Below are 13,338 nucleotides of genomic sequence, written 5' to 3' on the forward strand. Positions count from 1 at the left end.
CTAGAAGCCAGTACCACAGACAGATCTATAACAAGAAGGTTGAGATGTTGTAGAATTCAAGTACATTGGGTAGTAGGATCTGGACCCATAACCCAGAGATCTGCAGCCACTGGATCCACAGTACCCTGAGTAACAGCTTCTAGATCCATAGCCCAGGGAATGACAGCTGCTGGACCCAAAGCCCAGAGATCCAGCATATGTGCCCTGGCAGGGACTGCAGGGTGTGGAGCTCCTCGGGTAGTAGCAGGGCATCTGGCAGGTGGTAGGTTCAACGTAGGTCTCCTGACAGCTCCTGATCAGAGAGGAGCCCATCTGGTGGGTGCTGGGAGAGCAGCTGGTAGTGGTGTAGACCATGTTGCTGGGGTAAGAAGAGCCACAGGAGGAACCTAAGGTAGGAAGGCAGCACCTAAAAGATGGGGAGGAGTAGTTTCCAGAAAAGCAACTGTAGGCCATGTAGGGAGGAGATGTGAGTTATGCTGGATATAACTAAGAGGATTCTGAGTTTGAATACAACCTTGTGTAGAGATGGGTTTATATACTCTCAGAAGCAGGTGTGGTACCTGACAAGCACATCCTGACATATTTGTGTGCATCCTAGTTTACAGATGTGAAACTGAGTAATCTCTGTAATTGCAGTTGCATTTGCATAGCTTTCTGTATACCATGCTTATGGGTGTTGTTGTTTTATTAAAGCAAAAGATGATGAGATAGTCCTATGTCAGACATGCCATGACTGTTTTACAGCAATGACTATTCTATCATGTCTCCCCCCCCCAAAAAAAAATCTCCCTTTCCTCCTGCCACAAACTGTATGTGTTTTTTCATAAGATGTAATTTTTCTTCATGGTATATTGCATGACAGCAATTTGCTGTTCTTCTTGATAATAATTAGAATCATTACTTTGTGTTTTCCTTGGAACCCCTTGAAAATCAGCCTTAGTTGTTCCCATCACACTTATTTTCCAATACTCTGCGTGGATTGCATAAAATTTTCTATGGAGTTTGACCCCAGTAGCAAGAAAACAATATAAGTCAAGAAAAGTCAAATGAGAGTGAGGCCAGGAAGTGAGAGACAACAATACTTGTGACTTTATGATCATAAGTGATAGAACTGAGGATGAAACACGGCCACCTGACTACATGGGTCTCTGGCTTCTTCTCTTTGCCCTGAGTCCCATCAAAGGGGATGATTCTGAAGAAGAAAAACAATGTGCAATACCTTAATACATCAAATCGTGCCTATACTGTTTAAACATAAAGCCTGTTGATAGGCACTAGAGAATCAGATAAATGCTTTCTTGGCCATGTAGTGTAGGGCTGATAAATTTTATTTCAGTTGCATATATATATATATATATATATATATATATATATATATATATATATATTTACAGTCTGTGATATAGATGGAGAGAGAGAGAGATGAAGTTGGATAAGTAGGGACAATCTGTTAGTAGATGTGGGAACAAGAAAGAAAATGACCAAAGTACATTACATTAAACATTTTAATATAAATAAATTAATTAATAAAACAAAAGAAAGGAAAAGAATTAGAGTTTCATTGTGGAGCTATGTCTGCTCACACCAGTTTTGTCTTCTCCTCATATAACAGTGTATACTTCAGGAGGGTAAAATTCAAATGAGGATGCTTAAAACATTGTCCTTCATCTTAGCAGATGAAGTAATGTGTTGATGTATCAGTGTTATGCATACCAATCTGATTGTTTTAAATCACATTCACCCACACTAATACTATGGGATTTATGTTTACAGTTTTGCTTAAAAGAAGAAATGAAACAACCTAAAGTCATAGCAAAGAGTACACAGTCCTAATCTAAAACATTATCACCTAAGTCAAGGTAAAATCTATTATATATATATATATGTGTGTGTGTGTGTGTGTGTGTGTGTGTGTGTGTGTGTGTGTGTGTATATAGGATATGAGGCCTCTGTCAGACGTAGGGTTTGTGAATATCTATTCCCAGTCTACACGATGTCATCTTTTCCTCAGATGCTGTTCTTTGACTTACCGAAGCTTTTCAGTTTCATGAGATCTGATTTATTAATTGTTGATCTCACAACCTGAACTGTTGTTCTGTTCAAGGAGTTGTCTCCTGTGCCAATGAGTTCAAATCTCTTACCACTTTTTCTTCTAACAGATTTAGTGTGTCTAGTTTTATGTTGAGATCTCCAATCAACTTGGACTTTAGATTTCTGCAGAGTGATGAACATGGATCTATTTGTATTTTTCTACATGTAGACGGCCAGTTAGACCAGCACAAATAGCATCTTTGTAGAATATACTATTTTTTCATTGTATGGGTTTAACTCCTATGGGTTAAAACTCAAGTATTTATAGGTGTATGGGTTTATGAACTCAATTGACATCACATGTTGGCAAGGATATGAGAAAGAAGAACACCCTTCATTGCTGGTGGGAGTACAACCTTGTAAAACTACTTTGAAAATCAATCTGGTGGTTTCTCAGAGAATTGGGAATAGTACTACCTCAAGTCCCAGCCATACCATTCCTGGACATATACCTGAAAGATGCTCCACCATACAACAAGGACATATGCTCAACTGTGTTTATAGCAGCTTTATTCCTAATAGTCAGAATATGGAATCAATGTAAATGTCCCTCAACCAAAGAATGGATAAAGAAACTATGGTACATTTACACAATGGAATACTATTGAGATATTATAAAAAGTGAATCTGAAATTTGCAGGCAAATGGATGGAACCTGAAAAGATAATCCTGAGTGAGTAACCCAGACCCAGTAAGACACACATGCTATATACTCACCTATAGCAGATATTAGCCACATAATACAGATAATTACACTACAATTCACAGGCTTAAAGAAGCTAAATACGAGGTGGATGCTAGGGAGAATGTTTCTTATTCAGAATGGCAAATAGAATAGACACTGGAAGTAATTGAAGAGAAGGAACAGGATAGCAGCCTACCATAGAGGTCCTCTCAAAGACTCCACCCAGCCGGGGATCCAAGCAGATGCTGAGATTCACAGGCAAATGTTGGGATGGCCTTCCAGGCCTCAGAGGAAGAGGATGCAGACAGTCCAGATAAGACCTGACAGACTGAGGTAAGATAGTAGGGGAGGAGGGCTCCCCCTTTCTTAGGACTAGTGGAGGTAGGGAGGGGGCTGAAGGAGGGAGAATGGTACAGGAAAGCAAGGCAGAAGCAGCTACCATTGGGATATAAGGTGAACAAGTATTTAAAAATGCAAAAATAAAATAAAATCAGATAAACTTAAAAAATTTATTTCATATTAGACATAGTAAGGTTTTCAAAATCAAAAATCCAAGAATTTGATTGCCTAATCTTGTCCAAGGAATCCTACTAAAGCTTTCCAAAGCTTTATGATTGTTGTGGCATTGATGAAATTGTTCACGCATCTTGATAATAGATTCATAATCCAATGAGAAAGTTCATTTGTGATTGTGACAAGTATATTACTTGATATCGGACAGCCAAATGGCACTTTTCCAACAATTAACATGGGAAATAGTTCATATACATAAGCGTGTATTCAAAGCAATGTTGGAAAACAAGGTTTTTTCTAGTCTGTCAATCACTGCTTTCACCTCTCTCTTCTCTACCTTTATTAATAAGTCTTGGGTTCATTTGGGTTTTACTTTATGGTTTAAATATCCATATTTGTACTTTAGATTATTTTTAGGCAATGGTGTGAAAACCTTGCTTTATTGTGAATGGAAATGATTTAAAACAAATAAAAGTGTATGTATCACATTGATACAAAACACACCCTTTCATCTGCTAATAATAATCAATATATTTTAAATGAGTTGTTAATATTATTTTTATTCCTGTAAGTATGCTTTGGCATGTGAGAGCATTGAAGATGTACTTAGTATATATAATTTTGACGTAGTCTTCACCTATCTTCCAAAATAAAACTCTGAGTTTTTATAATTAAGCAAACAATTGATATGATTTTTTTTCTCACCTCTGTTTGATATGTTGAAGACAAAATGTGTATCAGCATTCTCTGATAACTACCAAAAATCACTTTCATTTTCAATGCTGTATACATTAGATATGTTGAACCTCCTTGAATTTGATTTTCTTCCCCAGAATCTCCCTTGAGAAAAGGCTCAGCAAAAAGAAAAGTCCCCAAGAGCATCACAGCCTCTCTATGATTGTTGAGGTCCTGTGATCTGTACCCTGTGTTATAGTTTGGCATCTGAGTCTCCTAGGAATCCTTTTTGTTTCCCTAGACTCAGTCACTCACAGGTATCACCTCATGTGAACCGAGCTTCTACACATCCCACAGTAGGGAGGACAATAGTCAACTGGGTCTTCTGTTCCTTAAAGAGTTAAAGGTGACTAGCCCAACTTCAGGTGAGAATCTGGTGTCACATCAGGCCATGCCAGATACACAGGACATGAAATGGTTTCCTTCCATCATTTCTTTGTCACTATTCCTATAGGCCAGACATGCCCTACACTCCTGACTCGGCATCAGTCCTGTCTTTGCAGTCACCAGAGATTTAATCATTGTGTTTTCTCCTCCCCTTTAGCTTTAATCTCATTCAATTACTTTTTCTCATACTCTGTCCTGTCTAGTAGAGGTGAAGTATATGGGAAATGCTATGAATTCACAAAGAATCATACTGGAAAATGAGAAAAGATATCAACAGGTAAGGTTTCAAAGGGAACTGAGAGTGATGCACTCCATTCATTAAGGGGCCAAAAAAGAGCTAATACCTCCCATCTACCCCTATGGAAGAACCTGTCTTTTTCAGAATATTTGGACAAACACATAAAAATGAAGCCAAGAGAAAAGTAGATTTTTCCTGGACACAATGTATAAGCATCAGTATAAAACAGTCATAGCATCCATGACATCAGTAGCTCATTGTCATAGCTATAAGAAAATTCCAACACCCTAAATACACTGTTCAGAAAATTACTCACAAACAACTGCACATTTGTAAACCAGGAATCACCCATGTGCATCAAGGATACACTGATGGGGACCACACCTGCTGCTGAGAGTATATAAACCCAGCTCACCACACAGTGACATTCAAACCCAGACTCTCCTTGTTACACAGAGCCGAACTCACATCTCCTTTCAACATGTCCTACAGCTGCTGCTCTGGAAACTACTCCTCACGCTCCTTTAGGCGCTGCCTGCCCTCCTCAGGCTCCTCCTGTGGCTCTTCCTACCCCAGCAACCTGGTCTACACCACTTCCAGCTGCTCTCCCAGCACCTGCCAGCTGGACTCCTCTCTGAACAGTGGCTGTCAGGAGACCTGCATTGAGCCCAACAGCTGCCAGAGGTCCTGTGTGGTGTCCAGCCCCTGCCAGATGTCCTGCTACTACCCCAGGAGCTGCACACCCTGCAGTCCCTGCCAGGGCACATATGCTGGGTCTCTGGGCTTTGGGTCCAGCAGCTGCCGTTCCCTGGGCTATGGATCTAGAAGCTGCTACTCAGGTGGCTATGGATCCAGTGGCTTCAGATCTCTGAATTGTGGAGTTTATGGCTTCCCTTCCCTGAGTTATGCATCCAGATATTATTACCCAAGCTATTCCGTTTCTCGTTCCTGCCAACCTTGTTACAGACCAGTCTGTGGATCAGGCTTCTATGGATACAACTGTTAAGTCTGTATGCTCTCCTATGTCAGTCTATGCTCAAGCTGTGTTTTCCCTGTTTATCACCTACTGATATGCTGTCATCCTTCTTTAAGTTTCTTTATTATCCAAATTCCAGCAGATTCTGAGACTATTGTGTAATGCAAAAGTATGCTCTACTCTGTGTACTGTTGATATATATGCTACTTGCTTTCTACCCAAGAACATATGAAAAATGAATAACTACATCTAATAAACTTTTGCAAACTGATATGTCCATGAATTGTTTATATTATTATTGCTTCACTCATAGTTTTTGCACTTATGGTTTGGAAAACTGGAGATCACTATGATTATCTGACTGGCCTCAGGAACATGCAATTTTGCATTAGTTTAGTTTTCTTCATTGGCGATTGTCAATTCTATGAAGATTGTCACTCATGTCCAAACACCAGGATCAACTAGTAGAATTTCCTGTGATAAATGTACATGAATTTCTAGTGAGGTATAAAACAGAGCACTTAGAATGTAAACTAAAAATGCAAACACTAAAAATAAGATACTGCATAATTGACAGGATTTAAGTTTGTACATGGGCAAAAACTTGAGTCTAGTGTCTGAATGTATATTGTCAGTCAGGAAAAAGTAGCTTTGAACAATTCTAAGGAAAGACATCTACTTGTTGCTAGTTTTCCTGCCTCCTGTGGTTGGCTAATGACTGGTGCACCTCACCCACATACATATGTAAGGGCAATGGCAATGATGGTGTTACAGGAAGTGCTGCAAACCTCCTGACACCTCCCAAGCTCAACTTCAATCAACAGAAGAGCATTGTTTCTATGAAGGGGTTTTATTCACTAGGCTTCCTCTGCATCTCAAAGATAGTCGAACTTAGAGTTTCAGTCTATTGATGTGACATAGTATCTTAAAGAAGACAGAAGATTGCAAAAATGATGAGCATTTAATGGCACAAATAAAAAAAACAATCACAAGTATGCATTTTGGTGTCTTAAAAATGAACTGCTGGTATCCAATACTCTAGAGACTTCCAAGGCATTTTTAAAGAGTCTTGAGATTTTCCGCTCCTGTGTCTATACAGGGAAAGACATTTCCCCCCTTCTATCTTCGAATGGCTAAAGTTCATACTTTCTCAGATTCTCATAACTGTTAAGGGGAGAAATGACAGTAGATCCTTTCTGTGTAACATTTTAGATAAACAGGTAAGTGCCCAAGGTGTATTAAGAACATTTCAGATGAGATGCTGGTTATAGAGGTTATGTAATCTCCCATAATAATGTGTGCTATGACTTGTCTTGTCTGTGATCATCTGTGAATATGCTATCTAGATCAAAGTAATGCTATGCAAATAATTCTCATTTAATCATTAGACAAGTAAGAAACAAAGTTGTTGTTTTATTTTTACCCTTCCAGAAAGGAGATAAATAAAATACAAAGTGAGTTTGAATCTAGCCAATGTTTTAGATCAAATCCTGGTATAATGTGAATGCAGGGAACATAGTTCCTTGTTATTCATTGAGTTGTGTGTGTGTGTGTGTGTGTGTGTGTGTGTGTGTGTGTGTGTGTGTGTGTGTGTGTGTGTGTGTATTAGTAGATGTGAGTGTGTGTGTGTGTGCGTGTGTGTGTGTGTGTGTGTGTGTGTGTGTGTGTATGAGTGTATCCTATAGTAGCTAAATTTTGGTGTTTCTGCTCTCCAGAGAAATCATTTCACACAAAATGATTTAATTTATTACATCTATTTCATCAGCTTCTTTTGTTTGTTTTGATTTCCACTTACTGTGTTTTGATTTGGGGAGATAATGATAAGCAGTGTGCAGTCTGGTTGGAGCAGAGGTGGAGAAAATCTGGGGGGATTTGGGAAAGGAGATGGAACATGGTCAAAATGTATTGCAGATTAAAAATAAATAAATCAGATTTAGGAATAAAGCTTAAAGGGACATAAAAAAATCAGTTTCCATAATACATTTAAACATTATAATATATGATAATTGAGTGGGATCACTTCATGTGAACCAAGCTTTTACAGGTCCCACAGTATGGAAGGAAATAGTCAACTGGGCCTTCTGTTCCTTGAAGAGTTAAAGGTGACTAGCCCACTTCAGATGACAATCTGGTGTCACCTCAGGCCATGTCAGATACACAGGACACGAAATGGTTTCCTCCCATTTCATTGCTTCCATTACTAAAGGCCAGACATACCCTACACTCCTGACTCAGCATCAGTCCTGTCTTTGAAATCACCAGACATTTAATCATTGTGTTTTCTCCCTCCCTTTACCTTTAATCTCATTCAATTTATTTTTCTCATACTCTGCCCTATCTAGAGGTGAAGTACATGGGAAATACTATGAATTCACAAAGAATCATGTTGGAAAATGAGAAAAGATATCAACAGGTAAGGCTTCAAAGGGAAGCAAGAGTGATGCACCCCATTCATTAACAACAACAAAAACAAATAAAAAAAGAACAAATACCTAACATCTACCCCTATGGAAGAAACCTGTGTTTTTCAGAACATTTGGACAAACACATAAAAATGAAGCCAGCAGAGGATGGATTTTTTTCTGGACTCAATGAATAGGCATCAGTATAAAATAGTCATAGCATATATGACACAGTAGCTCATTGTTATAGCTGTAAGAAAATTCCAACACCCTTAAATACACTATTTAGAAAACTATTCACAGACAACTGCACATGTGTAAACCAGGAAGCACTCAATGTATCAAGGATGACACAGCTGGGTACCACACCTGCTGCTGAGAGTATATAAGCCCAGCTCACCAGAGAGTGACATTCAAACCCAGACTTTCTTTGTTACACAGAGCTGAGCTCACATCTCCTCTCAACATGGCCTATAGTTGCTGCTCTAGAAACTTCTCCTCATGCTCCCTTAGGCACTGCCTGCCCTCCTCAGGCTCCTCCTGTGGCTCTTCCTACCCCAGCAACCTGGTCTACACCACTTCCAGCTGCTCTCCCAGCACCTGCCAGCTGGACTCCTCTCTGAACAGTGGCTGTCAGGAGACCTGCATTGAGCCCAGCAGCTGCCAGAGGTCCTGTGTGGTGTCCAGCCCCTGCCAGATGTCCTGCTACTACCCCAGGAGCTGCACACCCTGCAGTCCCTGCCAGGGAACATATGCTGGGTCTCTGGGCTTTGGGTCCAGCAGCTGCCGTTCCCTGGGCTATGGATCTAGAAGCTGCTACTCGGGGGGCTGTGGATCCAGTGCCTTCAGATCTCTGAATTGTGGAGTGTGTGGCTTCCCTTCCCTGAGTTATGGGTCCCGGTTCTGGTACCCAGCATACTTAGCTTCTTCTACAGTTCATCCCTCTGGCTACACATCACCCTGTGGATCAGGCCTTTTTGGATTGAACTGTTAAATCTTTGTAGTCCTGGAATATCTAAGTCATAGTCTATGTGCCCTTCTGCTGTTATCCTCACCCTTTCTCTCTACCGTTGCCTTTTCAACCATCTCTCAGATATTTCTTTCATCCTCAATTTTTGCCAGGTTCCTGGATTAAGGGCAGCTCTAAAATAGGCCTCCATGCTTGTACTCTCGTATATGTATTTGGCTTCCATCCAAGAGTATCTGAAAAGTGAAATTTTTAATCGAATAAATTTGATTTGTCTAATCTGACACCATTTTGCTTCTGGTGTTTTCAATTAAGCATTTGGAAGTCTTAAATAGTAATCAGCCCGAGTATCTGTCTCGATGTGAGTACTCATTTTTTGTACATGGGGAAGTATTAGTGGGAATATTTAATTCTGGAAGGATGTTCATGGACATCTGCAAACAGTGTTCAAACTGCAGTGAGAATGGCTGGAGATTAAAAGACATGAATTCCCATGGATGCCTCAAGTTAAAATCATTAACATGACAACTAAAAATGTAAATGCCAAGAATATAATATTATATAGGTCATATGGTGAAGTTTGTACACAGGCAAACCTTTATCTTCCTCTAGAATTTGAATATAGATTTTCAGACAAGAAACGGAGTTTTAGACAGATCCCAGTATGGTTACAGGGCTAATGCTGGTATCCATATTTTTCAAGTTTGGGGCATCATTCCTGCATCTAGTTCCAAAGCGGGGCTTGGAAAACCCAGTGAGCTGTGCTCTTAAGGAGCGTGGATGACTTGATGGTCCTTCCAGACTCAACATCAATCAAGACAAGAGCAGTGTACCTAGGAATACTTGAAGCTACACAACCGGATGCTGTTTATATAAAGCAACATCTGAGAAGGGAGGCATTACAGGTACCATGGGAATTAAAGGTTAAAAAGGTTTGAAGAAAAAAAAAAGGCTTTTGGGAATGTGTGTATTTAAGTGATTTTATAAGGAAAAACTGGAATGCAATATTCCAAGGATTCCCAGGGGACAGTTTGAAAATGTTTATGCCTGTTAGTCCACAGAAAGAAAATAATTAGGTTTGAATGAAAAATTCCACAATCAAGAATAAGGTATATAGTGCATTGGGCTATGTCTATGGATAAATGTTTGCCTACACATATGTATGTGCTCTACCTAAGTGTCTGGAGCACAAAGATGACAGAAGAGACTCTCAGAGAGACTGATAGTTGTCAGAAGCCACGTGGGATCTGAAAATGGAACCTGGATCATCTACGAGATGAGCAAATTCTCCTTAACTACTGGACCATCACACCAGTTCACACTGGGTGCATTTTAAAGTATTTCCTAGCCAGTTGTATTTATTTCATTAGATTTTAAAAATCTATACATTTAATTTCTAATTAAAATATATTTACACCTTTTTCTGTCTTTAAGCCCTGCCATGTCCCAATCCTTAGCTCTTACTCAAAGCCATGACCTTGTATACCTTATTATTGTTACACGTGTGTCTAAATGCATAAATATATAAATACCACATGCCTTGTCTATTTAATATTGCTTGTATTTATATAATCTCAGGACTCACCACTTGGTATTGGATAGCCAGTTGGGGATCTCATCACCAGGGAATAACTATCCATCTCTCAGCATCACTTATTTGCCTGTACTTCTTTGTCTGAGATTGGGTCCCATAAAACTTTTCCTTTTCACAATAGCATGTCTATTAGATTCCATTTTTAGTTCCCATTTAGTGAACATTACTGTTGAAGTATGACAGACTTAGCTTCCCTGTGTTTTCAAGAGGACAGGATCTAAGAGAAGATTCCTATCCCTCTGTCTCTTGCAATATTTTAGTTCTTTGTCTGTGATATTTCTTGAGCCTTTGTAGCAAGAGGTGTGCTGGAGACGTGCTCATTAAGTCTGGTCACCCAGCAGTCAGTTATCCTCTGAGTTTTGACTTATTGTGTTCTTCTGCAATGGTCTCTGTCTGTTGCAGTGAGAAGCTTTGTTCAAGGGGTGTGAGAAGTACACTTAGCTGGAGGTTACTCTAAGGTTTTAGAATGAAGTCAGGAATCCTATTGGATTAACTCATGGCAGTAGAAAGTTCTTCTGTAACATTCATGTCCTCACCAATCCCAGGCTTTCCCTTCTGTGTACTGGGCCTTGCATCCAATTAGACTGCTGTGGTTCTCATAAGGACTTGGATGCCGCTATTGCCCGTCTCAGTGGCATCTTGCTGTTCTGGTAATTGTAACTTATAGGTGTCACAGCTGAGTGTGTCTATAGCATTTCTCCCTCCCTTAGCAGCTTCCATAGTTGCTGGTACTCTGAAGGCCAGTATCACAGAGTTACCTCTCGGGAAAGAGAAAATACTCCAAGTCCTGGGTTCATGTCTTCATCTTTAACTTCAACTTGGCTTTAGACTCTATTTAAGTCAAAAGAATAAAAGATACTAAAAAAGTTACATCATTTGTAACTTGATTGAAGCTGAATCTTGTTGCGGTTAATTTACCAGTATGGCCTAATAACATTTATTATTAGGCCTACAGTTATTATTACAGTAGTATTTTCTAACCTGCTAACAATCAATCAAGACACAAACATCTGTTATATTTTAAAATAGACTTAGTTTACCTGGGGCAGGGCAGATATTAATCCCCTAAACTACTTCCCATAGTGGAGCAGGTATGGTATACCTGTCCCAATTCCATGCTATCTGATTCTAATAATTTCTATCAAGCTACTTCCCATCTATAATCCAAAATACTTGCTAATTGTCATCATCTGGGCCAAATCTCTTCCACGCCAGCCACGTGATTCTCCTCCACCTAACCCATGATGGCACAGCCTTCTTCTCTCTTCTCCTCTGGTCTCTCTTCTGCCTGAGATTCTCCCTCCCTTCCCAAGCCCTGGAACCTTAGCCACACCTATCACATTTGCCCTGCCCAGGTGTGATGGCCTTTTATTGGTCAAACAGGTTAGGCTCTTAGACAGGGTACAAGTGGGTCACATAGACAGCAAGCAATAATTAGCATCAAAATACATTAGACCAACTTCCTATAGAGTCTTAAAGGAGCTCTGGGATCTCATAAGAGCTCTTGAACCAGGTTTTTCCCACCTAAGATCAGTATTCTCCCCTTACATATTTTTCAAAGAAAGGCTCAGAAATGGTGCCCACACCAGGAGCTGAGGCAATCAACATTATTAAGAACCTTCTCTTGCTGACTTTTCAGTTGGCTAAGAACCTCTTTTCACATACTAGATATAAATTTTCTTGTCTCTATCTATATATAACACAATAAATTTTATACCTTATTCTTGATGTAGAAATTTCTATTCACATATTAATGATTCCATTTTCCTGGATCAGCAAATTTCATATTTTAAAATCTCGTGCAATTATCTTTACAATAGAAATGGCAATCCTCCTATTATAAACGTCTCCTTCAAAAAGAACATACCCAATGACAAATAACTTGTTACTTTGGTACCAAAATCCAATTTAAAAAATATGTCCATCTTTATTGTCTCCTGAATGTGTAAATTCAGACATTAAAACAACATAATAGGAATCAGAGCAATATCCTGAGGTGTCAACTTGTGTCAGTTTATTGGATTAAACATTTCACTTTCAAATGCTCTTGGAAGGAAACCAAATAGTGTATGTATATTTAAAGAGTGCAGTCAGCAACGCGTAATTGGGAGTTACACATTAATCGAACTTGAGAGGGAAAGGAGTCATTAACGACAGAATGAAGAGATGAAGGTAGAACATGAAAACAAAAGCGACAGGACAAAAGACTATGATAAGCAAAGGATATAGGAAGCGAACAGTTGACTTCACAGATCCAATACCAAAGAGTGGTCTCTAGCAAGAAGAACAGTAGATACTACCTGCCAGGTGGGCAGGTGGGCAGAATTAAGAGCCACAACACATGGAAAGGAAGGTGGAAACTCCACAATTCAGAGATCTGAAGCTGCACGATATGCTGAGCAACAGCATGCAAATCCATAGCCCAGCAAGGGGCAGCTGCTCAATGCAAAGCCCAGAGATCGGCATTGGTTGGGTGACCAGTAATTGCTGAGATATGAATGCCTGGGATAGTAGCAGGACATCTGGCAGGGCCTGGACACCACACAGGACCTCTGGCAGCTGCTGGGCTCAATGCAGGTCTCCTGATAGCCACTGTTCAAAGAGGAGTCCAGCTGGCAGGTGCTGGGAGAGCAGCTAGAAGTGGTGTAGACCAGGTTGCTGGGGTAGGAAGAGCCACAGGAGGAGCCTGAGGAGGGCAGGCAGCGCCTAAAGGAGCGTGAGACGTTTCCAGAGCAGCAGCTGTAGGCCAT

The 13,338-nt window shown here is 40.0% G+C and overlaps 4 protein-coding genes across 4 annotated transcripts; 2 read left to right on the forward strand and 2 right to left on the reverse strand.

Moving 5' to 3' along the window:
- Positions 1–453, reverse strand: LOC127193165 (keratin-associated protein 13-1-like). Its single transcript, XM_051150491.1, has one exon. It carries the CDS (start codon positions 451–453, stop codon positions 1–3), a length of 453 nt encoding a protein of 150 aa, XP_051006448.1.
- Positions 454–5,130: 4,677 nt separating this feature from the next.
- Positions 5,131–5,674, forward strand: LOC127193163 (keratin-associated protein 13-1-like). The gene has a single exon (XM_051150489.1). The coding sequence runs from the start codon at positions 5,131–5,133 to the stop codon at positions 5,653–5,655; it is 525 nt and encodes a 174-aa protein (XP_051006446.1). The 3' UTR covers positions 5,656–5,674.
- A 2,819-nt stretch (positions 5,675–8,493) lies between these two features.
- Positions 8,494–9,021, forward strand: LOC127193024 (keratin-associated protein 13-1-like). Its single transcript, XM_051150376.1, has one exon. It carries the CDS (start codon positions 8,494–8,496, stop codon positions 9,019–9,021), a length of 528 nt encoding a protein of 175 aa, XP_051006333.1.
- Positions 9,022–12,957: 3,936 nt separating this feature from the next.
- On the reverse strand, positions 12,958–13,338 carry LOC127193025 (keratin-associated protein 13-1-like). Its single transcript, XM_051150377.1, has one exon. It carries the CDS (start codon positions 13,336–13,338, stop codon positions 12,958–12,960), a length of 381 nt encoding a protein of 126 aa, XP_051006334.1.

This window comes from Acomys russatus, chromosome 8 (assembly GCF_903995435.1).
Source record: "Acomys russatus chromosome 8, mAcoRus1.1, whole genome shotgun sequence".
NCBI lineage: Eukaryota > Metazoa > Chordata > Mammalia > Rodentia > Muridae > Acomys > Acomys russatus.